Here is a 26,866-nt window from a genome sequence, read left to right on the forward strand (position 1 = left end):
ATATAAAGTACATTTAGATATTCTCAATAATATATATATATATATATATATATATATATATATATATATATACATATATATATATATAATCACGTTTACAGGAATATAATTACATTTAAGTATTCGAAAAAGATTAAATATATGTTAACAATAAATGATATATGTGTCTATATATATATATATATATATATATATATATATATATATATATATATATATATACACACACACACACACACATATGTATATGTATATGTATAGACACATACACGCGCTTAAAAGTAAGGCTTTCTTATCTCTAAAAGAGTGCGTCCTTAAAATTCTAGATTTTTTTTTATTTATATATATTTTTATTACTTTTACTATATATATATATATATATATATACACACACACACACACACACACACACACACACACACACACACACACACACACACACACACACACACACACACATATATATATATATATATATATATATATATATATACACGTCTTGTACTCCCTTTACATTCTTGTGACAAATGCATAATCTAATCTAGAGTGAATTTCTTTTTTCTTTTCTTTTGATTGATCTTTTCTTTATAAATGTCTCTTTTATAATTCCATATTCACAAGTTATAAACAGTAATATGCATTATTCACAATGACTATACAAAGTTTATTCGACACACTTTGTTGATACATATTTAACAACGGACGTAATCAACTTGCCTTAACGCTCGAGAAATCGAATTCGAAGTCGAGAAAGCGATTATTTTGATCTCTATCAAATTTTCAACCAATAATCTCGATATTATTTGATAGAGTCTTGTACTTTTTTTTTTTTTTTTTTTAATTTTTCAGCCATTGTGTTGTGCTCTTACGTTTTGTAGTTCTCGAATGATTTTAAATTTTAATACTGGAACGCGCGATTTAAATTGATCAAAATGACAATGTTGAAACGACATTATCAAAAACGTGGTATAAATTATCTAACTTAATGTCGAAATATTTTATAGACTTTGTTTCGATTTTCTAATTATATCCAAAAAAAATCAAAGAACGCGAAAATCAAGCTCTCCTTTTCTCTATCAATTTTCCTAATACTTGAATATACGTATATACATATATATACGACAGTCGTACTTCTAATACTCTTGTAATTTTTAACAGTAACAGGAACTGCAACATCTAATGCCCAATCTTTAATCCTTTTCAAAAATCCGATGCCAGTTTTAGCAACAAGCACCTGTTAGAGCCAACATCTTTCCAAGAACGGCATTTCGCGACCATTCAATTTTCCTTTGGAGAAATATTTACTTAAAATGCGAAAACAAAAAAAATGTATGCAATCCTGCATGTACCTTCCAGTCACAAATCCTATAAGGTAAAATGAGTGCGTGCGAAAAATAAATCCTTCCTAATATAGCTAACATTTGACATGATATTTTACACTTCATACTAGACTATATATACTTTGTTTCCATTTTTCTTTTTTTTTTTATAATATTAAATATCTCTCTTGATAATATTTGAGCCTCTTTCAAATAAATATACACTTCAAGATTCCATTATCTGTTTACATCTTTCAAACTGAATTCATCAAATATTTTTAACGTTCAATATTAAATAATTCTTATATAATATTGATTTTCAAACAATCACACTATTTTTTCTAATTTGATTTCTGGTATCAAAATAGATTTGATATCTAGGCAATAACTTTAAAGAAATAAAATAATCAAAAATTTTTAAGTGAATTTACCGTATTCATTGATTCTTTCTATATGTGATGGCGAATGACTTGTGACCAGTTTTTCCGTAAATTGTCGAACAAATATTTATCGCATGATTGTGGCAAGAAAAAATATAAGCTGCCCAAATTTTAGCAATCAAAGAATTGCAATCAAGAAGAAATATATACGTAAATAAAAAATATGTCATTCTTTTAGAACTTATAATATAGTCAGATATATAAAACGTTCCACAATTTAATTTTAATGATGAATTCTCTGATCAAAATGTAGTCGATTTTTTTCTTAACAAAAATGTTCAGAGAAAAATCATCGTTACACATTTCTCGTAAATTTATATACAATATAATTTATCTTTGTAACTTAAGCTTCAAATAAAAATTTTATTAATATAACATATATCTGAAATAAATAATGCGAGTAATAAAGAATGTGAGTTTATTGTCTATTTGATATCTCCCCTAAAGTTTAATTTGCCAAAAATTCCTTTTTCAATTTCTCATAACTTGGAAATTGTCGATGTCTAGACGATATTTTGATTAAAAAAAATCGACTCCAAATTCATCAGAGAATCTATCATTGAAATTAAAGTCAGAGATTGTACATAATTTTTTTAAAAAACGCAATTATCCTCCTAATTTTTCGTTAAAACACATTAAATCTTTGATTAGTGCTAAAAGCGTCTTTATTTTGGTATATCGCACTTCTAATAAGCAATTTCGTTGCAATGCTATAAAAAGGATTTAATGAAAATGCATTTACGATAATAAAATGAAAATGCGAATTCCGAATCGACTGAAAAATTGCAGCTTTTTGCAAGTCATGAAAGCTTGGCGGACATTTGATTCTACGTACTTTTTTTAATTCTTCTATTTTGAAATTTGTTATCCGCAGATTGCAGTAATGCAAAAATGAAAAATGGAGATAATGAAATGACAGAATAATATTGCATTGTTTGCAAAGCTATAGAATAAGTGATATTTTACTAGCAACCTATGATAATTAAACAAAATACATTACATTAACACACGAAATTTATTTGATTCGGTTCTTTCCTATCATTCATGACAGTCGGTGTAGTTTGATTTCATCTTACGTAAGATTTTGCATTAATAATGAATGTGTTTTACGATTATTTCAAAAATAATGAAAATCAGATTTTACATATTTTTCAGATGTCCATTATTTTTATTTTTTTATTTTTTTTCCTTTTTACCACCGCTGTATATAATAACATTTAAATCATTTCCCCTATAATTTTCCCTCTTATATTCCCTATTTTATTCAAGTTTCTGTCTATATAATTAATATTTTTTAGCTGTCTTGCAAGTTTGTATACGTTAGTCTTACTTTTTTTTTACTATTTTCACTACTACCATTCGTACGAGAAAATATATATTTATGATTTTTCGTGAGGCGGAAAGAATTTTCGTTCTCAAGATCCGACTTCATTCATGTGCAGAGTTCCAGCTATGTATTGTATTTGTTGGAAAAAGTCGATTTTAAATGCATCAGCAATTTTTTGCTAGTTAGCTGCCATATTTTACTCATATAATATTTCAGATTTATCCTGCGCATTTTTCTCTAAAAAAAAATCCCTTGCACCAACCAGTGTGTTGCAGCTTTGGTTAATTAATTTCGTTTCCCGCTTTTAAATCAAAACTCGCATAATGTATATTACCAGGAAAATTGTGTTTTCAAACTTATGTCACAAAGCGCGCAGATGTATTATACACTTCTATATTAGCTTAAAAACTAAATGAAAGATTTCATAAATAATGTCTTAAGAGAGGATGAAGGAATAAAACTTGTGTATTTTTAGTTTTGAAGTGTAGAATGCATTGTATATCTCATTGTTGATCCAATCTGAAAATATCTTGAAATCTGCATAAAAATCTGTGCTTCTTAAGAATCTGCAGTTCTCAAGATGTTAACAGCGCGGAAAAAATCGCTCTTGATTCTCCTGTTTTAAATAATAATTCTATAATGTAGACAGAGATACACAGATGTACAAAGGGGGGAAAAAAGATTGAGATTAACCACGCTTAATCACACTAATGTTGTTGCAATCAAACGCATAAAAAAAGACTTCACGCTTGATTTCGCGTTCAAAGACACCGGTAATCGGTCGTAAAAGTCGTATAAAACAGTTTCAAATGCACGTGCAATCGCATGACTACTCGTGTATAAATAATAATATGAGAATCGCCGTCTAGCTACAGCTATCAGTAAGATAAGAAAGGAGTTGTGAGCAGCAGACATATGTATAATTACGAAATATATATTATATATTATATATATTTTTTTATATATTCGCGTATATATATAAAATATATAATATATATTTCGCGCGTGCTTTTTTATATATTCACGCACACGCGTACGCGGAACAAACATACATAGGAGCGCAACGACGGCTTTAGATGATCGAACACTTTTGGTTTCTTGTTCACTCTTCTCCTCTATTTTTACTGCCTCTTTCATCTTCTCCCTTTCTCTTCCGTTTAGCTTTCATTTTTTCTTGCATTCTATCTCTTTCTCGCATGTACACATAGATACATACGCACGCGACATACGTACACCATACTCACTCATACCACACGCGCGCGCGCGCGCGCACGCACACACACACACACACACACACACACAAAATAACATGTCTATCTCACATATATATTATACGCTTTTTCTTTTCACACGTCGTTATCAATTCATCGCGCGTATAAGAATTAAGAAAAATATATATACATAAAAATGTCGTAGAGCCCAGGGGCGATAGTAGAAGTAATGTAGTTTAATAATAGTGATAATAATAATAGCATAGACATAGTAGAAGTAAAAGTATCGATTGCTAAATATAGTCGAATTTCATATAATTTTCACTTCCTTACCCTTGTTTACAGCACAATGTATTCTTTATCCATTCTTTGCATGTTCTCTTACAGCTAATAGCTAAGAGAACAATTTGGGGATACAAAGGAAGGAGGATAGGAGACCACTGCAGAAATTGGGAGTCACAGCGATAAGCTCACAGATGTGTGTGTTGCTAGAAGGACGCGAGTCATTATTTAAACCCAAAAACCTCTCGAAACGGTGTCTTACGGGAAAAGAAACACAGACAAGACATTGTGTTCCAGTGTGTATGGCGCGATCTCTCGATTATTTCTCGTATTTTTTTTTTTCGCCTTTGCTCTTCCTTTGTACACAATATACTACTACATCCTATTTTTACACAATATTAAATTACTTTGCGATCACACTATCATACATAAGAACTTGCAAAAGATATACCCGGTACCGTGAATCGCGAAACGTTCTCGGTTAGAAAAACTTCGTCGCTGTCGTGCTTGGCATCGGCGTCATTGTCACCGTCATCGTCAGCGTCAGCATTAGCGTCGTTATCGTTATCGTGATTATAAGATAGGACGTTGAGAAAAATTACCGAGAACTGAAATGAGGAACGGTAGCGGTCGTCATCTCGCAACGTCTTGTCCTTAGATCGGTGCACATTGGTGACATACTGGTGGTAATAATTAGAATGACAATGATGGTGCTGCTGCTGGTAGTGGTGGCGGTGTTGTTTTTGGTGGTGGTGATGGTGTTGATGATGACGATGATGGTAATAGTTGCGGTCATAGTGGCGGTGATCATTGTAATGAGTGGTAGCAGAGTGGTCCATGGCAGGGGATCACTTGTCGGAACTCGGGCATTCCCCGGGCTGCTTCATTATTGTATAATCCAGTCGGTACTGGGCTGAAATTGAAAGGATTTCGTGTTCTTTTGTGACAATTCGTGAACGATACAAACTTGCACTCAGTACTTATGTGCCATACAAGTGTGCAATCAACTATAAGAAAATAGTTCCCCTCCTCCCATAAAAAACGCTATAAATACTAAACTAATTTATGAATATTTACAGTATCCCAGTATTCCAGATCAATCCTACTTTTTATCAATTTTAAATAATTTTTTTCTTATCTATAATCTCCTTGTAAAATTGTATCATGTAAATTTTTAATTTTGAATATTAGTTATCTTACAGTATATTATACAGTAATTAAGGCTTAAGTTAAAATCTTGTCGAGATAAAGTTCACTGGAATTAGTTTGAAAACAGTAAAGTTTTGTTATACATATGAAAAATTAGAAGTATAGTTTACGAAAAGCCTTTTCTTCACCCTTAACATAATGCATTCAATTGCATTAGGAGGACGTACCTTTCTTCGTGAGGTCCTCCATTGTCTGATCCTTGCAGTCTACCGCGAGGTGATTATTACTACCGCAATTGTAGCAAGAGATCTTCGTTGGTGGGATCACCGCCGCCGTCGCGTACGTCACCACCGACGTAGGCGGCATGTACGACGCTTGCACCGGCGTCGCGGCGGCCGCCGCGTTTGGCGGTGGCGGTGGAGTACTACCGGACGCGGTGGCGGGATGACCCGTGTACGAGTACATGATCTCGCCGTTCGGCTGGTACGGGTAAGCTGGTCGTGCGGATGGACCGTGCAAGAAGTTGGAGTAAATACCGCTGTTACCGGGCCGCAGCGCGGCTGAGAAGGCGTGACCGTGCGGCAGATACGCAAGCTGCGAATGCGTTGGTGGCCCTGGGAAGGATACGCAGTGTGGTAGACTCGGTGGTCCGCCGTTGTTCCCGTTGTTTCCGATCCCGTTCAGCATCCCCTGGCTCTTTTGTCGCATCGTGCGCGGATTCTTCCTGGTGAGTTGTCTGCTCTCCGGTGGCACCGACGACTGCATCGGTTGTTGGGACGTCGATGTCGATGCAATATGCGGGGACGGCGCCGAATGCACTGAATTCATGTGATCTGTGACAGACGGTGCAACATTGTTATTGTCGCTGCCGACCCACGGCGCAGCTGGCGGCGTTTCCGGGGGTGATCTGCTACCGGTGCTGTCGGAACTACTGCTCTGAGAACAGTGCCAACTGTTTTCGGAATCGAGCCGCAGCGCTTGCAGTCGCGCAAGGCAGTTCATGTGCTGAACATTACATCTGAAATGTACGATGCGTCTCAGAATAGGATCATCATTATCACATGTGTGTATCTCCTTCAATGTTAAAATATTTTCTAAATTTTGCATTGAATTTTAATCAAAGTTTGTATATACCTTGAAAACCGATTTTGCATTCCAGCTACTGGTACAGTAAGACAAGTATAACATGATGAATTCGGAGCTGTGTACATCTGTGGCGGAGCAGGATACATTTGTATTGGTGCGGGGTCTATCGACGGCATGGGATAACGCCGTATATTGTGAGTGGTTACGTGATTTTGATAATTATGCATCATCGGATGTTGTTCTTGTTGTAACGGTATCGATTTCCCGCTTGAATTATTACTATCACCCAAGACCTCCATATTTGATACAACCTATATGATAGAATAAATGATATTAGCACTTATAAAACGCTGAACATCATGATAAACGACATTCATTTACAAATTACAAGATTCTATAGTAGTGTGAACTGCATTTACAATTTAAATTTTTTTAAACAATCTTTTTAAAGAAATATTTAAAGCTTGTTTTAAAATAAAACAAGAGAAAATGCATAAAAATTGAAGCTTATATTGCATAATATTTTTAGTTAAAACTTGAAAATTATAATCTCTTTCTCGATTTTAAGAAAAAATAAATTCAAATTAACCGAGAAATTCTTATCCTTCAAGTAGATTACCATATATTACGATATATACTCTATATATAATCTTACTTCATTTTCGACTATCTCGGTAACCGAATGCGTTATATTGCTAGTACTGTCCAGCTTCTTATCCGCTGAAATCTGATTTAAGCCATTGGTTTGACTCTTGACTATACTCCTCAATTGTCCTACCGCGTTCGATGTCAAGCCGATGTCCCTCAAATCTTCGTCGCTCAACCTACTGATCTGTAATCCATACATATGTATAACCTAATTTCAAATTGTATACACGCAAATGTATATAATCTGCGCCAGACATTCTGACGGCAGCAGTACAAAAAAAAAACGTTATTTTACTTACTTCGTCTAAAGAAAAGTTTTGCAAAGTGCTCTTAAAGTTCGGCATCTCCTTGCCTAGAGTCTCCCAAAGAGAATCCCCGGAATTAGATGACCTGAGTCGTGGCGGTGGCGGGGGTTGTTTTGATTGGGTCGCCGAAGCGTTGTCGACAGAGTTGTGTCGACAGAAGGTCGACGTGCTCGTAATAGGCAGAGGAACGGGTCGCGACGACGGGAGTAACGATTGTTGACTAGGAAGACTTCTGCTTGCGCCGAGCGCTGGTAGGGGTGGTAGAGAATTGTTGTTGTTGTTACTGCTATTACTACTGTTGTTACTGTTGCTGCTATTGATAGTGTTTGAGCCGGAGATATTTGTTTGACTGTTCGAGCCGCTCGACGATGTCGTGAGGGTATTCGAGTTGGACTGGATTACTTGCGAGGATGAAGTGCGCGGATTGATGTTATTCCTGCCGCGACCCATTGGCGAATTGCTACGACTAGGAGATCGTGATTGGGATGGCGATGACTGGCGACTGACTAAAGGAGAAGGTGGATAAGCCAGCATGTCGCCGGTATGATACATCAACTGGTTTCCCATCATAACCTGACCCGTCCACGCTGGCAGCATATGGTTCATAGATGGGAAACCGAGATGAACGTATTGGGTAGTACCGCCGGATCCCATAGGCATTTGCTCCGGGCTGGGCAGACATAATCCTGGTGGAGGTATCGTGAGGCCGGGTGGCATTCCAGTGACCATAGCATTCCTCATTGCAATTTCTCCTGTAAGCATTATATCATGTTAATATATATACTGGAGCATTTTTAAATTTAAAAAACGCGCGTAGATTTATAATACAAACAATTCATCTCATTGCATTTCAAGTACAATAGATAAAGAGAACATTATAATACAAATAAGTTTATCTATTATTATATATTTTATATATTATTTATAGGAAATAATATTAAACATAGTAAATTTAAAACTATTATAATTATAGTGGCACTTTTGATTACAAAAGAATTAAATTGTTTATGATTGATTTTCATTATTGCAGTATATATACATGAGAATATATTTTCCAGAAAACATTTTACATAATTGTTTATTTAAAATAATTTATTCGAAAAAATCAGAGATTTTGTAAAGCAATTTTTAAACATCCTTTTAAGGCAAAAAAAATTTTAAATAAAATATAAATAGATCTGTTATAATAATAAAAATATATGCAAACTAAAATTACTAATACATGATATGTTATTGACACATTATTGTAACTAATTCTCCTTAAATTTAAAGTGTTGAGATAATTAAGTAAAGATACATTTCATTGAATGCTTCGTACAAATGCTTTGTTTGATTGACAATTTTGAGTAAAAAAATTTTTGCTCTTTTTGTTCTAATTGATTGGTTAAACATTAGTGCATCCTAAAGTTGAATAAAAAATGCAAAAGTAAAATCAATCAAATTTTATTCTCAAAAAAATGGAGATCTTGGTTGAACCTAAATTGCTTCTTACTACATGGTAGGTTTTACCGCGTCCTATATGCAAGAATCCTAATTATATTTTGTCAAATGTTTTTCTTCCAAACATTAAATTTAATGAACATTTAAAATATGTGAGACATAGCGTACCATGATAAGACTGCATCGGCGGTGGCGGCATTAAACAGCTATTCGGGATTTCAGGCTCCATTAGCCTCTCATTCGTGCTCATGCACGGCGTACAACCCTGTATAAATTTAAATCATGTATTATGTTTGTGCACAAAAAATATGTAGTACACATTTATATAAAACCAACAGTTTTTACAATTTTTTTCTAAAAATATTACGAAATCATATATATATATATATTATATGTATATTACTATTAAATAAGTTAATGATATAAAAATTTTACGATTACAATATATATATAAAAAAATATATTCTTTATGTTACACTTGACAATAACTGTAAATCGATGTATATTAGATAATTTTACAAAATTTCTATCATTATTTTTCCCGGAAAATAATGATTTCAAAAATACGGAACACAAGGCAGTGAATGAAAGAAAAAAGATGTCAATTTTCATAAATGTTGGCCATTGTCTTTTTTCGTTAAGAAAGAAAAAAAAGGAAAGATAGAATATCATACATTACTTGTGTCGATTTATAAGAAGAGTTTATCTTTGAGAAATTCAGACGAGCTTCTTCCTCCTGAAGTTTGAGGAATATATTGCCGAAGACGCTCTTCTGCTCGTACGTGAAGGCCGGATGATTCAGTGCCATCGTATACAGCAGCAACAACTCTTCCAGTGGTTGATCATCCGCATTAAAGGTGGTTCCATTTATCAGACTGATAACTTCCTGATGATCGAGATTCGACAGATTCTTATACAGGATCACCGCACAGGCATAATTGCAGGAGTGCAATAGCGCCATGTAAAGAGCCAGTTTTCTTCGCGTGCGTTTATCCGTCACGCTGGAGGTCGTCAGTTCGGCCACGTCGGAGGCGTTGTTCGCATGGTGCTCCGTATCGCGCAGGTCATTATAATCCCGCTTGCCGATCTCCTCGATGCATGTGCCAAGGTATCGTACTTCGAACGGCAAGCACATGTTTAGCAATGTGCACATCACATCGATACGTTTATAACTAAACAGATAAAAGTGATAGATTAGTACAATAATACGGAACACAATATCGCGTCGACATCATCAACAATCTTTATGCTCCTATTTAAAAGTGGCAGCTCTAAATGTTATCATTTTAATTGCCTCTTTCAATTCTACTTCTGTCTCTCCTTTGAATAAACTCTTTGTCGTGTACATTTTTGGAGAGCTGCAAACAGACAATTGAATTATCAATTTGCATTATCATTCATCAAACATATATACATTTGCCATGATTATATATAATAATTTTAACTTTAGCATTAGAAGTTAAACATTAATAATTAATTCAATGGCCTTAGTATTTTTTTTAAACTAAGAAAAATATTATAAAACTTTAATAATATAAGGGGACATTATGGAACCTTTGAATTTGGAAACTTTATAATATTTGCAATTTTTATGAGAGAATTTTTGTCATTTGAAATATTTTTTGTATATTACTTTCACATTTATTTTGTTAGGATTTGACCTTTTTGCTTCTCTTTAGTTTACTTCAGACTATTCTAAAAAAATAAAAATAGAAGCATGTTGTATCTAAAGATATTTAAATCTGTTTCCAAATATATATACACAACAACCCCTCTTTCAAAATCTAAAGTGTTTGTAGAGATCAGAAAGAGAGAGTACAATTTTGTAAATATATATTAAATAATGGCTAAAATTATAAAGAATCTCAAAATATTTGATTTTTTTATGCAGATTTTTTAAAGGCCATAGAAGAGATATGTAAAAAAAAAAAAAAATGTTAAAGGAAATAAAATAATTTTTTCCAGATAAAATTGACATATAACTGGAACATTTGTTTATACAAGTTGCAAACAAATAGTGATTAAAATAATATGATCAAATTAGTAATTTTAAACTTTTTACTATTATTAAAAGGATGATTATCATACAAAATACATGTTTCCAATAGTCTCCCCTATTTGTAATAATTTAATTTTGTGTTACTTAAAAAATGAAGAGTCCTATATATATTTTATTTAGTATTTATATATGTTCTAATTTATACCTATATATATGGCTGTCTTATGCAATCATTGATAGTTGAAATATCATGCACTAATGCACTCAAAATTATATATATATCATTATTCGTATAAGAATTAAAATAATGTATTATTTAAAATTTAGATATTTACATATTCATGGAGGGAAAAGTTTCGTAAATAAAAAAAAAAGAGTAATTAAATGTGTGTGTATGTGCAGCAATCAAATTGCATTTTGTCAAAGCAGAAAAGCGCTGGAATTGAAAGACTCTTGTGATATAGCTTAGCCATCTTATTTTAATCTTATCAAGAATATTTTTTTTATTTTTTAGATTTATTACTTAACAATTTTGATAAGTCCAAATATATATATATATATATATATATATATATATATATATATATATATGTATATATATATACAAATAAGTGTGATAATGATATCCAATATAAAGATATATATTTCTTTATTGTCTTAAAATGTCTTTCTTATTTTTTTTTATCTTTATAGTAAAATTGTTAATGCATAAGTATTGACTTGTAGTATAATGACAAATATCACATTATATTGCATTTTATACATTACACATGATATTATACATATATATATATATATATATATATATATGTATACACACATACGATGATGTCTAGTATAAAAATTATATTGACAAGAAATTACATATCCTTGTTAAAGAAAAATTGTTCAAAGAACAATCTAGAGAGTGTAGAATAAGTTCAGAATTGCATGAAGTCAATAAAAAGAGAATGAAAAATATAACTTTGCATGACCAAAAGAGTCGCTTCGTACAAAAAACGTAGAATTTACGAGACGACAAGGACACAAGTGCGTCTAATGTCTAATTAATCAATCGCATCGAGGAACATTAGTTGGCTATATCATTCTCCATGATACCAAAGATCATTATCTGAAGACTTGTAATGATGCACGAGACAAAATGCAAATGTATATATATATATATATATATATATATATATATATCTGGTGTAGTTGGGCCAGAGTTAGATCGTCCTTTAGTATACTAGAAAACAGATACTACAGGATACGACGGCGTGGAGGTCTTCGATAGCGCATATCGCGGATCGTGTGACGGCGACGACGCGTCGACGGTTACGCAAAAATTACTCCTGAAATATCTCGAAGAGGAAGGAATCGTGTCGTCGCGTCGCGTCACATCGCGTCGCGCGTCGCGTGTCGCGTCGCGCCGCGCCGCGCCGCGACGCTTCCTCCCCGATGCACACATTACCTGGACAGATTCCCAAACCATGATACCACGTTCTCCTTACACACCATTGCCAGACAACATTGATACCAATTGGGTGGGAGGAAAGTGTGGAGCGACGGAGCGGACGGTCAGCGGGCGGCCTCTTCTCTCTCTCTCTCTCTCTCTCGTTTTTTTTCTTCTCTCTCTCTCTTTCTTTTTCTCTGTCTATCTATCCCGCTCTCTCTCTCTCTCTCTCTCTTTTCTGTCGCTCTCGTTCTCGCTGGCAGCGCGTAATCGGATTGACAATCGGATCCTTGGCGAGCGAGAACTGTTTCACAAGCGTGCGATGACGCTCGTGGGTGTACGACGGTGAATCACGGCTGGTCTCGACGAGGTTGCAGTAGTGGCGGTGGCGATGGCACGTCGCAACGCCGTAAAGTGTCCACAATCGCAGCAACGGATACGTTGGGAGATGCGCGTGTGACGTTGGACCCGACACTACCGCGGGACACCGTGAGAGAAACGACGACCGGGCCCGGAGAAGGTCGACGAGAGCGGCGCGATCGCTAGGAGACGACGAACGAGACCACCTCTCGCGTCGACGAAGGAACGCGTCAACGGCCGCGCGCTCTCTCCCGGATTCTTCCCCGCTTTGTACGTAGCTTCCCCCGCGTATACCCTCGGCGAAGAGCGAATAAACACGTCTCTTCTCTCGCACGATATGGGATATAATATATTCGCCGCCAAGCACTCTCGCTACTCGCTACGATAACTCGCGAATTCGCTCTCTGTCTCTCCGTCACGTACCCTCTTCTCCTCTTCTCTCTTTCTCTCTCGCGTACGAAATGCTACCACGAATGTGTCGGGCAATCGAGTCGCGAGACCGTTCGTACGCTTCGCGTCCGAAAAGACATCGGAAACCGGACGACGTTCTCGCGTCACGATGACGAATGGCGAGAGCCTAGTAAGTTACTAGAAATGTGTCATATATCGATTGGACGTATCCTATCTAGATATCGCGCGCATTGTGACTGTTGATGCATCTGTCGACTTTGACAGTTTATAAGAAAACTTGGGTGATCCCGGGTCCCGCGAAAGAAACTGCTAGAAATTAAAATAGGATAAGACAGTTCATGTATAAGTCACATTAATAAACTAATTCTTATAAAGATTAATATTACTTCCTTAGCGTAATAATTCGCATATTAGGCGTCTATAAGAGAAATGAGATAACCGATTGTTTTGAGGAAGATTTTGTTCTGAGGAAAATATTTTCCTTTATATGTACGAATACCCTTTTAAAGCAGCGATCTACGAATTTATCTAAAAAAAAAAAAAAATTATGGTAAGTTTTTATACTAAGGAAATAAATTATTACAATCTTAGATATATGAAGCTATAACATTACAAAAAAATCTGCTTTATCAATTTGCATTTTGGGTATGTACTATAAGAAGGATATGAGAATAATTCAGGGAGTTTCATCGCTTCGAATTGTGCATTATCCTATATTCTTTGCATGTTTATTCATGAACATTGTATTATCAAGAGTCCCCATACTGGTCACTTCTAGATTCCTTAGTATAATTATCATTTTCCTTCTTGTGCTTTTCTGCTACTCTCTCTATTCACATTTCTTATGCAATCACATGAACATCTTAAAATTTGTAAGTGAATGAAAAAATAGAAAATATTATAGACAATAATAGATCAAACAGTTTCTATATCCATATTTTGATGACAAAGAGAGAAAGAGTACACATAATTACACTTTCGTTTTCATTCACGTATGTGCAATGGCATTCTCAGAATAATCAGTTTACATAATTGAATACTTATAGCTATTTTCTTTCTTTAGAGAGAGATACAAAAAGACTATATATATATATATATATACATATATATCTTCTATATCTTTCTACATCTTGTTCAAATCTTTTCACTCAATCTATTCTTATTATATTATCTATGGAAAATACTATGCTCTGAATGCATATCTTTTTTTTTTTTTTCTTCCCTCTTTAACATGGTGGCAAATGTGAGTAGTGGAAAAACATAGCAGAAAGGGAAATTAGAGAACCATTAGAGAATCAAAAAGTAATTAATACAGAGCTTCTTCTGATTATATTTATATATATGTATATGCGCGTATATCGTTAATACAAAGTTAATTAGTGTAAAGCTTCAGTATTTGATCTGGCTACATCGGAGACAGTCTGATTATCGTCTATCTGTTCCGCTATTACATTAAACTGTTCGCCGTTAACATACTGTCCTTCTTGGTACTGCGAAGGACTATAATCACTATATTGATTATGTTCTTGCTCCATCATGTAAGCGTCCATATTTGGATCGTTCGTATATTCCTCATTATTGTGACCCACTTCTTTCTGCTGCTGATATATCTGCTGATCCATAGTTTCCATTGCATTCGGCGCAAAGTTGTTTTCCGTAATACATCTCTGATCGCCCGATGAGTCGTATAAATCGTTCGTCGGTTGATCGTTTCCATTTGGCGCGTTCGCTTCTATTTGTTGACCGCTCGCGGTATCGTATTCCTGATGAATCGTTCGAGCACCGACTGGTAATTCCTTTGCATGCGCCGGCGCTACTGAATCCATTGTAGTGTTATAATGAAAAATTCCAATATCATCGTTAGTTTCCATAAGAGTTCCTCCTAGAAAATAATTATCTTATTCAATGTGTTCATGTGTCTCGATTATATACAAAATATGCGAATTATAAATAAAAATCACTACCTTCATGACTTGCAAGACTGCCTTGTATCTTATTTGACAAGTGTTCTATGTTGTTTTGTAAATCGGCCATTTCTTCCCTGAGATAAACGTGTAAATGAATTAACGGAAAGAGAAAGAGATGAGATATGGGATTAAAAATATTACGTTTAATTATTAGCGAAAAATGAAAGTCACATCGAGCATAGTATATAATTCTCATTTCGTTCTAGGATACACGTCGCTATTACTGTGCTGATAGAGTCGTTTTGGAAGTGTCTGACTTCTTTTTCGGAATTACTTTTACTTTTAGATCAACCTTAACGGTACGTTTCTTGCTCGAAGGCGAAGCGGTTTGCCCAACTGTTGTCACGTCTCTCTTAACGATTCCCTCTGTCAACACAGAATAGCCCTAGATATATATCGTGAGAAGTAGTGCATTCTTATTAATTATAATTAGCATATATAGTATTTACACGCGTTCGCGTAAAAATGAGCGTCATAGGCTACAGGTCAACATGTGCTTTTTTATAGGGAGAATCGATTTAATTAATCGCGAAACCATATAAATTAGATAAATGTTTGACGATTGAAACTGAAGTGAATTATATATCTTTGAGTTCCGCAAGTCGAACTGAGAATATACTTGTGTTTAAGATTGTTAGCTTCCAAACGCTGTGTGAGAGATTGGCATTCGGCAGTCAGTCTCGAGACGAGCGTGGCTTGACTATTCAGAGCCTCTTCTAGGCCCGCCACTGTGGCAGCTGCGAAATTTACGTTGCCTGATCAGCCTGTTGCGATGTTAATCGACTAATCTCAATCTCCGCCTATGCTAGGCATAGTGTCAGCATGCCGATTTCTCACACACATAGAGAGATATCATTCTTAAGTCAAAATCATGTCAACACACGGTAACACCCTTCACGGACAATATACCTAACATAGGCATATCTAGGGCGATATCTTACCATGCTTAGTTCCCATGTCCATTATCATTGAAGTCAATTCCTTTTCGTTTTCCAATCTAGGCATAATCTTTTTATGATCATCTTCGGCACGTACAATCTTATTCATACTGATCTAAAAATGTATACAAGAAATTTATTTTAAAATATCACATTTTGTTGAAACTTTTTATAATCAATAATCTTTTAATTTTTTTGTTATTACCAATAACGGAGATATTATAATTTAATCGAAAAATGGCACATGTTCACCTCTTTCTCCAAAGACGCTATTTGCTCCATCAGTCTTAGATTTTCTCGTCTGCAATGTACCAGATCGGCATCCGCTCTTTCCAGACGCTGCTTGTACGAATTTATCTCTGCCTGCAATCTACTCTGCTCTTGACGAGCTTGTCTTTCGTTTCGCTCAGTTGTCAATTTGCTGGTTAAAATTTCCTGTTCCGCCGCATCTTTCTCGCTTAATGCCTGATTAAGATCGCTCTGCAAGGTAGCTAAACAAAATAAAAATATGTTTTTTATATATGTAATATTGCGCAAATAATTAGATCTTACATATGTAAATATACAAGATGCTTTCAACATTTATTTATAAATTATCGTTATGAAAAATTGCGTAAGCTTACATATCTTATTTTGCAACTCTTTTTTCAGATTATCGATAGTTGTTTGTTTCTGAGATAATTCTCGTTTCAACTCATTAATCTCCCGTCGTAGTTTCTCGGATTCCAATTGCGACTTATTAGCTGTTTCCCAATGGGACGCGATATCGGCAGTGAATTGCTCGATTTGCTGATTATATCGACGCTCTATATGTTGCCTTTCCTCGGTTATACGTCTATTCGTTTCTTGGGCGGCCTCCCGTAACTTCTCGTGTTGCCTTTCCAGCTCGTCCTTCAGTCTCCGAATCTCCATTTCACTCTGACTCCTCTCGAACTCAATCTGTTGCCTCTCGTCCACAGATCGTTTCGCTTTTTGCATCGCCTCAGTCTCTTTGTCTTTCGCGGCCGACAACAATTTCTGCAGTTCCTCCAGCTTCATCTCTGCCTCGTATTTTGCGCGTAGAGTCTTGTCCAATTCAATTTTTAACTCAATGCTGCCCTCATTTGAGTTAGTTTCGGACAAACGTTTCAAGTTTGTTTGATTCTCTTCCTGTGCCTTCCGCAATTCCAGTTTTGCCTGCATCAACTGCGCCTCCAATTCGCTGATTCTCGATTCAAACATTATACTGGGTCCTTCCAAAAATTTTTCTCGTTTGCTTTCAAAGTTATCGACATGATGATCGCTCGTGTCTTGCTTGTGATACTCTTGATCCGTCTGATCGGTACAGTGATCCTTGTGATTCTGCAGAGTGCACTTGGACAACGCAGTTTGATTCCTATTATGCAATGTTTCGTTTTCGGCTACAACCTACAAAAAGTCATCAATCAAGTTTTATCGCAATTATTTCTCTATTCTTAAATTGCATTGTGAATCAGAAGTTATCTACCTCGCGAACTTTGCTCAGCAAATTGATCAGTTCGTCTCTGCAATATTGAGATTCTCGTTCCAGTTGCTCGATATAGTCTTCTTGCCGTTCGATAAATGACGTTAACTCTGGCGGAATAGATTGGAGATCGGCTTTTGACAACGCTATATTACTATACGCTTTCGATGACTGAATAGTTTTCGAAAGAGGAGGAAAAGTATTTGAAACCGCATTTCCACGCAGATTCTTTCTCGGAAAACTATCGCTGATCATGCTCTGATCATCCGTGTCTTCTCCGGACTCACTAATTCGCGGATTACTGCTTTTGTATATGCTCCGAACTTGCGGCTTCCTATAGAAAAATTATGCGTGTTATCCCTTTATCATATATGTATATCTTATTGTTTATATATATATAGGATATAATTACAAATTTTATATATGGACGCGTAAAAAAATTGTAACGTAATTTTTAGAGATTTCTGGGAAATACATGATATATTAAATAACGATACGTATAGATAAGATTATTCACACATTAAATAATAATTACTCTAATTAAATAATCAGTACAATCAAATTTAAATATGAGATCTTCCTTAAATTTATAAAGCACACATTTTTAAATATTTACATAAATAATATAATATAAATGTTATTTGGTTGATTATTATAATCTGATTTGTAAATTTTATTTCGTATGAAGATTTATACATAAACCTATTTTATCTTCTGGTTTAATTTTATTTGTGACATTGATTATGTGTAATTATTTAACCGTTTGTTGGCTTTATTGTTTTCTTCGTCAACTCACATTCCAGATATTCCTGTTGGCGCATAAGATTCAGCCAACAGATACTTCAGTTTCAAGATAGCTTCCCTATATGCAAATTCCATATAATCGGCCGGTTTCCTCTTGTTTAGATCCATCTTTGTAACTCCATTTGTTTTTCTAGAATATAATCGTTTCTAACGCTCAATCAAATATAAAGATCTCTTCGAACAAAATAAATTTCAAATAAAAATAATAAATTGGCAGTCAGGCTTTTAAACCGAAATAATATTTCAGTTCAATTTAAAAAAATGTCTAATAAATATCTCCAATTCGGTCTCGATTTCTTAGAAATTCAATGAAGAATATCTCAGTACCATTTAAAATTTAAATTATGATTTTTTCGATCACGGTCTTTTTAAAACTATTTTTTCCTAATTTTTTATTTCGCTCTATTATGTATGTAAGTTTTTCCATTCGTAAATATATTCTTATTCTTCTTATATACGTATACAAAATTATAATCGTTACATGATTTACAAATTTGCTCGTTTTTTTATTTATTAAAAAATAAAGAAAAATACTACACATGTGCACATAAAGAGACGTTCTTTGATTAATAAATAAGAATAAAAATAAATGAATAAATTCCAATTTCACCTATTCTTTAATCGCTTCATCCGTGCGACGCACGCCGGATCCGCGTAGTTGCTTATGTCAGGTGACGTTTTCAACCTGGTGATAAACCTCGGAAAGAATTTCGGGCGCGTTGTATCCGCGTTGCCAAGGGTCGCGATACTCGTCAAACTGCCGGCTGCGAAGGGATGATATTCACGGCGACCGTAAGCAGTGTTCGCTGCCAGCATTCTGAGCGCGTTCTACCTCGGTGAGGCACTTCCGGCTCCTCACTTGAAGAACGCTCGCCAATCGATGATACGCTCCTCCCGGTCGGGAGAAGAAAATCGAATCTCGTGCTTCAACATTGTATGTAGTAATTGGAAGAGCCTGGCGGTGGCTCGCGTGCGATGGTACCGTCCGACCTTTGGGAGAGGGGCAAGGTGATACCGTACCGTACCACCACCGATACGTATATTCCGTGACTTGTATTATTAGTCAATAGCCAGCATGCCTTTGACGATAAAGCATACCTACGGTAGACAAGAAAAGCGAACGCCGGCGCTATCGCCTCCTGACATTTTTCAAGTCTTATTGCAGGATTCCTATGGAAACAGAATGATCAAACAGTGCGCAATGACCGCAACGACCACGATGATGAAAATGTGCGCAAACCAAGCTTTCATTTAGACACTACATTTAAAATAGAACGATCTTCAGCTGAAAAATTAAAAAATTTATTTGAACATTTACTAAAGATTGCTACCTATCAGATATCGCAATTTTAAAATTTCTTTTTTTTCTTTCTAAGTAAAAATAAGGCGATCTTTTTTACAAGTGAACGAAAAATGAGATTGGTGTGCAAAAAATATACATATATATAAACATATTTATTAAAAAAAAAAATACAGACATAGTAAAGAAAAATACTGCGATAAATTTATCTGCAATAAATATCCAATCCAGGATCTATCTGTAATAGTATCTAATCCAAAATCTTGATTTTAACCTGCCAAAGAAATTGTACGTGATGATAATATCCGTGCAGCCGTTCTTCTGGCTAAAACAATCGAGGCACTTCTGTTGCAGATTTATTTAAACGAGGAGTTGATGTCTTTTCATTCTCAACTTCAGCATCACTGTCTTTTCGTTCTCTGAGCTTTACGACTGCCCGGCCCAGACCGCAAAAAGGTCTAAATTCCAATGCTTTTAAGACCTCTAGCGACCTATCCCCAAAATACACAATAAAGGGACTCTTGACGTCCCTGTTTTCGCTGCCAAAGATGATCCAATCATTGGTGACTAGGCCCTCATTCTGATTTTCAAGTAAGAATAAAACGTCCTTAATAGTAATCTCAGAATCGTTCACGTGCACTGTAGCAAGGTGACCCTTAGAAAGCTCGTCAATATCCAATATGCGCAATTGAACTCCATCGTCTAGAATCAATTCTGGTGTTAGATTACTTAGCCATTCGCCAGTCTCTTTGTTGGCGCAATTAAAAAAGATTGCGCCGTTCCATTCGGTGTTACTGTAAAAACGGGGAAATCCTGCGTCTTTGGACATGCTGAGGACACGCTTCATCACCAATCTTCTCACAGCAGATACCTCGTTATTGGTTAATTTTCTTTCGGGATGTTTTATGATTATGAAGAAATTATATGTAGTTTGAGCATTTGAGTTTGGGGCTTCCTGATCATTGTCCTCACATCCTTTGCACAAGTAATCCATACACAAGTTGAGTATGTTATCATCCAGTCTAGAGCATTTAGACACTTTGGACGGATCAACCTCGGATGTAATTTGAACATTTGAGTTTGAGGTTTCCTGGTCGTTGTCCTCACATCCTTTGCGTAAGTGATCCGTAGACAAATTGAGTATGTTATCGTCCAGTCTAGAGCATTTAGATATTCTGAACGGACCAACCTCGTATGTAACTTGAGCATTTGAGCTTGAAGCTTTTTGATCATTGATCTCAGATTCTTTGCACAAGTACTCCATAGAACTGAGCGAGTTATCGTTCATTCTAGGGCGTTTGTTGAACGGGCTAGCCTCTTCAATCTCGTCTCTCTTTTTATCTTCGCCAGTCAAATTTGAAGCAATAGATTGGTTTTTCCTCTCCATCCTCTCCTTCTCGAGCTGTTTTTTAAATCTGCGTCGGGCAGCTCCATTATACTTGCGAATTTTCTTATCTCTCTGGGGATGATCCTTAACCGCCTCTATTCTCAGGTTGTTTTGCGATTGTTTTTCTTCCGGTTCGCCGACCAAAGTAGTCGCGCCCTGGGGGAGTGTGTTATTGAGTTTATCATTATTTCCATAGTATTCCATCTTAATCCCACGAGTACCGCGGTCGTGCGGTATCACCCGGATAGAGCCGCGAATATCCGGGGCTTGGCTAATACTCCTGAAGGTCACCTGGTATCCAGGAGGCACCGTTCGCGACGCAACTTCCCTTGCGCCACGCAGCCCTCGGCACGGTTGCTAACGCCTTGGCTTGGGGGGTTCCTCTTGGTTAATCGTATCCCAAAGTTCATCTCTGAGCAGATGAATCTTTGGATGCAACTGTAAGCCCCTCCACCACGCCAAGGTGGAAACCCGTTCGGAGGGGAGAAAACTGGCAGCAGATTCGAGCAGAAATTGCAATAGCATGAATTACGCATTCATATTTAACATCGCGTTAAGCTCGTGACTTTTCTGATTAGCTTGCAGTAAGACGATAAAAATTGATCGCGAAATCAATCAAACGTAAATTCTGTTCAGTTTTCGCTATGTCAGAATGTGTCTTAAGTCTCACTTCTCTCTTACATCTTTCTTACTAAATTGTGCTATAGTTTTGCAAGATAACAATATTAAATTGTGCATTAAATTTGATAGCTCTTCTGTAGATAAATTTAGTTAATAAAGGCTTTACAAGATTTCTTTTCGACAAATTTAGCTATAGATCTAGAACACTATGGCTTATTATATATTTCATTTGTTTTATCATTTTTGAGTCGTACAATACTGACTTATTTTCATAGTAAAATTAAAATATCTTGATACAAGATGAAATTAAAGATATACAAGAGACGAAAGAGAAATGAGAAAGAGATAATTTCAGATTAAAATAATTAATGAGATAATAACATTTGAGATTATTTCTGCATGCTTTTATGTTTACATAATGAAATGCAATATATATGCAATATACGTAAATAACGAGTGTATGTATTTTTTAAATGGAATATGTGTGCATAGATGACAATTGCGTTAAAATTGTGAAACTAATACTAATGTTATCCATATTATGATTCTTCACATGAAATATAATATACTTAAATTAAAAATTTAAAATATTTAATTCAAAAAGTTGTCTACATTAATCTCGCATTACATTAAATGCATTAAAATAGAACGAAAAAAATTAATATTACAATAATATTATTAATATATATAAGATTGTATTAATATCAACGATAATATCAATCGTAGATCTCAAATAAAAAAGATAATAATCAGCTCTCAATACATATCACATATCATAACGCACGCATAGCATATATATTGCTTATTTTCTTCTTTTCTTAAAATAAATATAAATATATCTTTGTATCTTACATATTTTGTGCTAAAATATTTTCGAACTATATATCGGCGTAGATTATATATTAGTTTGCGGCTGTTAGTCCGAGTTTCCGTCGATCGGATATGGAGTCTCTATGAAACCCTCGTCCTCATCATTGCGTAAAGTATCGAAGACTAAAATAATTTTTCATATTTACATGACGAAATATTGAAATTTTTTTAATTTTCATTATTATATGATGCACGAGTATGCGCATCTTAAACGTACCTGTAACACGTGAGAACGGTTTAATATATAGAATCATCAGCATAGCGGAAGCCGCGGACACACCGCAAACGTATGTAAGAATATTTCTATAGTAATAACTGGCATAACCGGACGACAAGTGTCTGAAAAACAAGTGTAAGTGATACTTCTTTCAACTTGTGATTCCTTGGATGATAAAATGGAGAGAGAAAAAAATTTAAGGAATATATTCTCGAATATTAAACATTCTTACTTACTTCACCAAGTACTGAATGAGCATAACCACTAGACCATTACTCATCTTATCTGTAAAACTCATAATTCCGTAGGCGAAAGCACCGCTCTCGGTATTTCTCCCTATCAGATCCGAAGTAATACCGAGACTGGTCACCAACATTATTGCACCAGCAGAACCTGGAACACGTGACGAAAAATTAAATTAGCAAGTTATTTTTAAATTTCTTAAGCTTGTGAGACTTAATGTCGCATTATGTATATATCAAGTTTGTGCTTTATTTACCTAACAATACAGCAACAGCATAGATCTGATATTTGGTGTATGTATCATCATTGCCGAATTGTATCCATATGCAAGCGCATATCGCGAGCAAAGCGCCAATAGAATACGCAATTTTTCGACCCCATTTCGTGTTAAGTCTCTCTATGATTAAGGATGTCAAGAAACTACTCAGATACATTGTCAATGGTATATAAGCCAGAGAAGTGGCAGGCATATTCAGTGACTCGTGTAAGTACAAAGGCATATAAATCTGGCACAAATTGATGAATAGTCGTGTAAGCATATAGACAAAAGCTATTTGATACAATCTGAAGTCACGCAATAGCACTAATGCTGTCCTACCATTTCTATGTAAAAAACTACCTAAAAATTTCAACATTGTTATAAGATCTTGAAAATTTCCAACAACTATCAAATATATGTCACAAAATTAAAACATTCAGTTAATTGCATTCCATTACCATTAGCATCGCCATTAGCACTTTCTTTAACAACAATGTGAAATACAATGGATGCTATAAGTCCAACTACTAGCCCAATTAGAATAACTTTTTGAAATTTATAAATGTCACCAGGTCCAATCTGAGAATTATACTCATCGCTCGTTACATGTAGCACACCCCACATAATGCAGTAAACGAGAACATTGGAGAAAACAGTAAACGTGAATCTATGCAAGATTACGACAGAAATAAAGGATTTATTTATATACACATATTTAAAATTTCTTTAACGACTGATTATTCTACATAATCTATTTCCTTAATGATTCTTTTGCAATTACCTTATAGCTATGAGTTCAGTCCTCTCATGTTCAGAAGGCGTTAGCTCTGGGACTAAAGCTAAATGCGATATCTGTACCGCTGCCCAACCAAATTGAAAGATCACGACAAAAGCAGCGTAATAAACTAACTGTGCATATTGATGTGCGTATTCACAGCCGATGCATTGCGAAAATATAAACGGAAATCCTAGTAGTACACAGATAGTGCCTGCAAATCAAACTGACTCTTATAATATTGCAAAGCAAAAGCATGGCATAATAATAAGGTTGCGAATTATACCTATCAAGTGCCAAGTTTTCCTTCTGCCATATCGGCACAACCAAAAGTTATCGTTCCTGTCAGATTGATAGCCGACAAACGGAGTGACCAGAGCATCTGCTACTTGACCGATGAGTAATACGGCGCCGGCCAAAGTCGGATCGAATCCAAGAACCAGATGAAAGAATACTAGCAGATAGGTGAACCACATGGAAGCGCAAATGTCGTTTAGTACATGACCCGTGCCGTAGGCTAATTTCAAGTAAAGGGGAAGTTTTCTTATTATCTCCGTATAATCATCCGTCGAGTTGCTCGTACCAGGCTCCATTGTGACAGATAGTTATTCGGCATAAATAGCCCTGGCTTCTCTGTAATAAAAAATAATTTACGTTATTCTTATAAAGGAACAACGATATGACTCACAAAACGATATGATTCAAATATAAACGCCGCATCATTTAGGGAAAAGAGAGAACGTGATAAAAAATGTAAGCTTGTTACTTCGTTATTCTGATAAATGTGTAATTTGACCAGTTTCACTTAATTAAATTTTGATAAAAATATATTCGTTCGATATATATCAAAATTAAAGAGCATTCAAGATCAAGAGTTTTAACCTATCAATCTATCAACCGTTCCCTTACAAAACGTGCCGTATTGTGTATATTGGTGATCTCATTCTTGTGTCATCTAGACTATCACGTGACACCTATTTTGACATATGCTTTTTATCGCCGTCGATAAGAGCGATAGTATAATCAAAGATGCACGAAAAAAAAAGGCCTTTCTTTTTTCTACTCTACTGAAAATGAAACAAGTATCCTTTTTTTTTAAAGAGTAAAGAAAATGGGAGAAACAGAACATAAGAGCAGACCTTTCTGTAAACAAATGTTTCCAATGATATATATTATGTATGTGTGTATATATATATATATATCTTTTTTTTGGGGGGGAAAACAAAAAATTGTAAGCAACATTGCACTGTGTATAGATTGTACAGTTGAAAGATTACAGGGAAACATTATTCGTTGAACAATTTATTAAATATATTATTATATTAATAATGTATGTAACATAAAGTAGAATTAAAATTTAATAACTGAAATATATTATCTCTATGATAAATAAAACAAATTATGAAACTTCTACGAATTGCATAATTTGTCTATTCCATATTTCAGTTATATGATATTGTATACCGATACCTGTGGAAATGTCGCTAATATACATATGTGATAAATTGTATCTCCTTATTGTTCTTGTAGAAACATTCGAGCATTTTGCCACAGGTAAATATCGCGTTTGGATTACACAACTCAATTATATAGCTGTACAGTATAATGACAATCTAATGCAGCTATAATTAAATTGATGTATACTTGTTTCACAGCTGTACAGAATTACAAATTGGACGCTCTGCGACAACCTTGAACATCCACTGGGTATTCGCTTATACACTAAGGGATGATCTGGAATTGAGGTAGAACTGATGGCCCGAGAAGAGGAAGGTGAGGACATAAATACACGCGGCGATCCAGCAGTTGTACGCGTTCTGCGTGTAACCGCGATCCACCACGTCGTAAAAGTTTTCCAGCGAGGTGAAGTTCGTATCTTCTCCCAGAGGGAGATCCTCCACCAGTGCTACGCTCCGGACATAGAAGAATACACCCATGAGAAGCTAAGGACGAGAAGAAAGAGATTAACTTGGATGTTTGGAGAGATCTTTCTCGTGCAAGGGAAGAAAACGATTATAATATATCTCTTACCAGTTGAAATATGCCCCAAACGGACAGTATTAGACCGCACAGAGCGTACTTGGGTCCGCAGATCTTCATCCTCACCGATAAGATCGTCCAAGCAGAATAATCGAATTCGATCTAATAGCGACGCATCTACTTCTCACGCCAACGCTCGAAAATTCGTCGAATACACGTTCTTTGATGCTTGTCAAACGAACTCGTCCGATCGTCCGTAACGATCCGTCACAGCGACGAGGGTTTGTAATCATGTGACGTTCGAGCGGTAACGATATTGATAGCAGTATCGATAGATCGTCTCTCATAACCATAGATGAAATAAAAATACACAGACTCGCATGTTTGGTCGCGTTCGAAAATCTACTTGTCAAACGATTGGCCAATCGGAACAAAAGGGGCAAAAGATTCCTCTTCTGATTGGTCAATAAAAAGCTACTTCGTTTGACAAGTAGATTTTTGAACGCAACTCAGCTCGAATACGATGATCGCTCTCTCTCTCTCTCTCTCTTTTATTTTTCTCTCGGCTACGAGATACGAGCTGATAAAATTTTCCGCCTATCAGACGTCAGTT

At 35.4% G+C, this 26,866-nt stretch overlaps 5 protein-coding genes across 8 annotated transcripts; all 5 read right to left on the bottom strand.

Annotated features, from left to right (window-relative positions):
* Positions 1 to 814: 814 nt before the first annotated feature.
* LOC138932208 (nuclear transcription factor Y subunit alpha) lies at positions 815 to 13,486 on the bottom strand. Its single transcript, XM_070293803.1, has 8 exons — positions 12,657 to 13,486; positions 9,887 to 10,379; positions 9,376 to 9,472; positions 7,762 to 8,519; positions 7,470 to 7,646; positions 6,863 to 7,125; positions 5,956 to 6,746; positions 815 to 5,492 (listed from the first exon to the last, which is right to left on the bottom strand). Exons 1-8 carry the CDS (start codon positions 12,701 to 12,703, stop codon positions 5,428 to 5,430), a joined length of 2,691 nt encoding a protein of 896 aa, XP_070149904.1. The 5' UTR covers positions 12,704 to 13,486; the 3' UTR covers positions 815 to 5,427.
* A 1,223-nt stretch (positions 13,487 to 14,709) lies between these two features.
* Positions 14,710 to 19,794, bottom strand: LOC138932258 (serologically defined colon cancer antigen 8 homolog). 2 transcript variants are annotated; one of them, XM_070293919.1, is made up of 10 exons: positions 19,700 to 19,794; positions 19,212 to 19,591; positions 18,594 to 18,731; positions 17,801 to 18,131; positions 16,938 to 17,721; positions 16,567 to 16,805; positions 16,318 to 16,429; positions 15,996 to 16,113; positions 15,374 to 15,450; positions 14,710 to 15,291 (listed from the first exon to the last, which is right to left on the bottom strand). In XM_070293919.1, exons 2-10 carry the CDS (start codon positions 19,415 to 19,417, stop codon positions 14,786 to 14,788), a joined length of 2,511 nt encoding a protein of 836 aa, XP_070150020.1. In that variant the 5' UTR covers positions 19,418 to 19,591; positions 19,700 to 19,794; the 3' UTR covers positions 14,710 to 14,785. The 2 variants fall into 2 exon arrangements, with proteins under 2 accessions (XP_070150020.1, XP_070150021.1); XM_070293920.1 differs by having other exon boundaries at positions 19,704 to 19,781.
* A 324-nt stretch (positions 19,795 to 20,118) lies between these two features.
* On the bottom strand, positions 20,119 to 21,937 carry LOC138932259 (uncharacterized). Its single transcript, XM_070293921.1, has one exon. It carries the CDS (start codon positions 21,490 to 21,492, stop codon positions 20,227 to 20,229), a length of 1,266 nt encoding a protein of 421 aa, XP_070150022.1. The 5' UTR covers positions 21,493 to 21,937; the 3' UTR covers positions 20,119 to 20,226.
* Positions 21,938 to 22,483: 546 nt separating this feature from the next.
* On the bottom strand, positions 22,484 to 25,303 carry LOC138932588 (major facilitator superfamily domain-containing protein 12). Of its 3 annotated transcripts, none has more exons than XM_070294552.1 (8): positions 25,183 to 25,303; positions 24,560 to 24,906; positions 24,280 to 24,487; positions 23,957 to 24,165; positions 23,496 to 23,858; positions 23,233 to 23,389; positions 22,997 to 23,118; positions 22,484 to 22,902 (listed from the first exon to the last, which is right to left on the bottom strand). In XM_070294552.1, the coding sequence occupies exons 2-8, from the start codon at positions 24,864 to 24,866 to the stop codon at positions 22,826 to 22,828; spliced, it is 1,443 nt and encodes a 480-aa protein (XP_070150653.1). In that variant the 5' UTR covers positions 24,867 to 24,906; positions 25,183 to 25,303; the 3' UTR covers positions 22,484 to 22,825. The 3 variants fall into 3 exon arrangements, with proteins under 3 accessions (XP_070150653.1, XP_070150651.1, XP_070150652.1); XM_070294550.1 differs by having other exon boundaries at positions 25,156 to 25,303; XM_070294551.1 differs by lacking the exon at positions 25,183 to 25,303 and adding an exon at positions 25,040 to 25,149.
* A 294-nt stretch (positions 25,304 to 25,597) lies between these two features.
* Positions 25,598 to 26,571, bottom strand: Rnasek (Ribonuclease kappa). Its single transcript, XM_070294055.1, has 2 exons — positions 26,305 to 26,571; positions 25,598 to 26,216 (listed from the first exon to the last, which is right to left on the bottom strand). The coding sequence occupies exons 1-2, from the start codon at positions 26,371 to 26,373 to the stop codon at positions 25,989 to 25,991; spliced, it is 297 nt and encodes a 98-aa protein (XP_070150156.1). The 5' UTR covers positions 26,374 to 26,571; the 3' UTR covers positions 25,598 to 25,988.
* Between the last annotated feature and the right edge of the window lie 295 nt (positions 26,572 to 26,866).

Source organism: Polyergus mexicanus, unplaced genomic scaffold (genome assembly GCF_030449975.1).
Source record: "Polyergus mexicanus isolate NDT 795.1 unplaced genomic scaffold, iyPolMexi1.0 SCAF_4, whole genome shotgun sequence".
Taxonomy (NCBI): domain Eukaryota; kingdom Metazoa; phylum Arthropoda; class Insecta; order Hymenoptera; family Formicidae; genus Polyergus; species Polyergus mexicanus.

Coding starts and splice junctions, on each gene's coding strand:
- LOC138932259 (XM_070293921.1), bottom strand. CDS start 21,492: ATGGAATACTATGGAAATAATGATAAACTCAATAACACACTCCCCCAG.
- Rnasek (XM_070294055.1), bottom strand. CDS start 26,373: ATGAAGATCTGCGGACCCAAGTACGCTCTGTGCGGTCTAATACTGTCC. Junction 26,217..26,304: donor TTTGGGGCATATTTCAACTG/GTAAGAGATATA, acceptor TCTCGTCCTTAG/CTTCTCATGGGTGTATTCTT.
- LOC138932588 (XM_070294552.1), bottom strand. CDS start 24,866: ATGGAGCCTGGTACGAGCAACTCGACGGATGATTATACGGAGATAATA. Junction 23,119..23,232: donor CTCATTCAGTACTTGGTGAA/GTAAGTAAGAAT, acceptor CTTGTTTTTCAG/ACACTTGTCGTCCGGTTATG. Junction 22,903..22,996: donor ACCGTTCTCACGTGTTACAG/GTACGTTTAAGA, acceptor AAATTATTTTAG/TCTTCGATACTTTACGCAAT.
- LOC138932208 (XM_070293803.1), bottom strand. CDS start 12,703: ATGGTGTGTAAGGAGAACGTGGTATCATGGTTTGGGAATCTGTCCAG. Junction 6,747..6,862: donor ATGCAAAATCGGTTTTCAAG/GTATATACAAAC, acceptor CGTACATTTCAG/ATGTAATGTTCAGCACATGA. Junction 5,493..5,955: donor GGAGGACCTCACGAAGAAAG/GTACGTCCTCCT, acceptor TTTCAATTTCAG/CCCAGTACCGACTGGATTAT.
- LOC138932258 (XM_070293919.1), bottom strand. CDS start 19,417: ATGCTGGCAGCGAACACTGCTTACGGTCGCCGTGAATATCATCCCTTC. Junction 16,806..16,937: donor AGAGTTGCAAAATAAGATAT/GTAAGCTTACGC, acceptor TATTTTGTTTAG/CTACCTTGCAGAGCGATCTT. Junction 16,430..16,566: donor TAGCGTCTTTGGAGAAAGAG/GTGAACATGTGC, acceptor ATACATTTTTAG/ATCAGTATGAATAAGATTGT.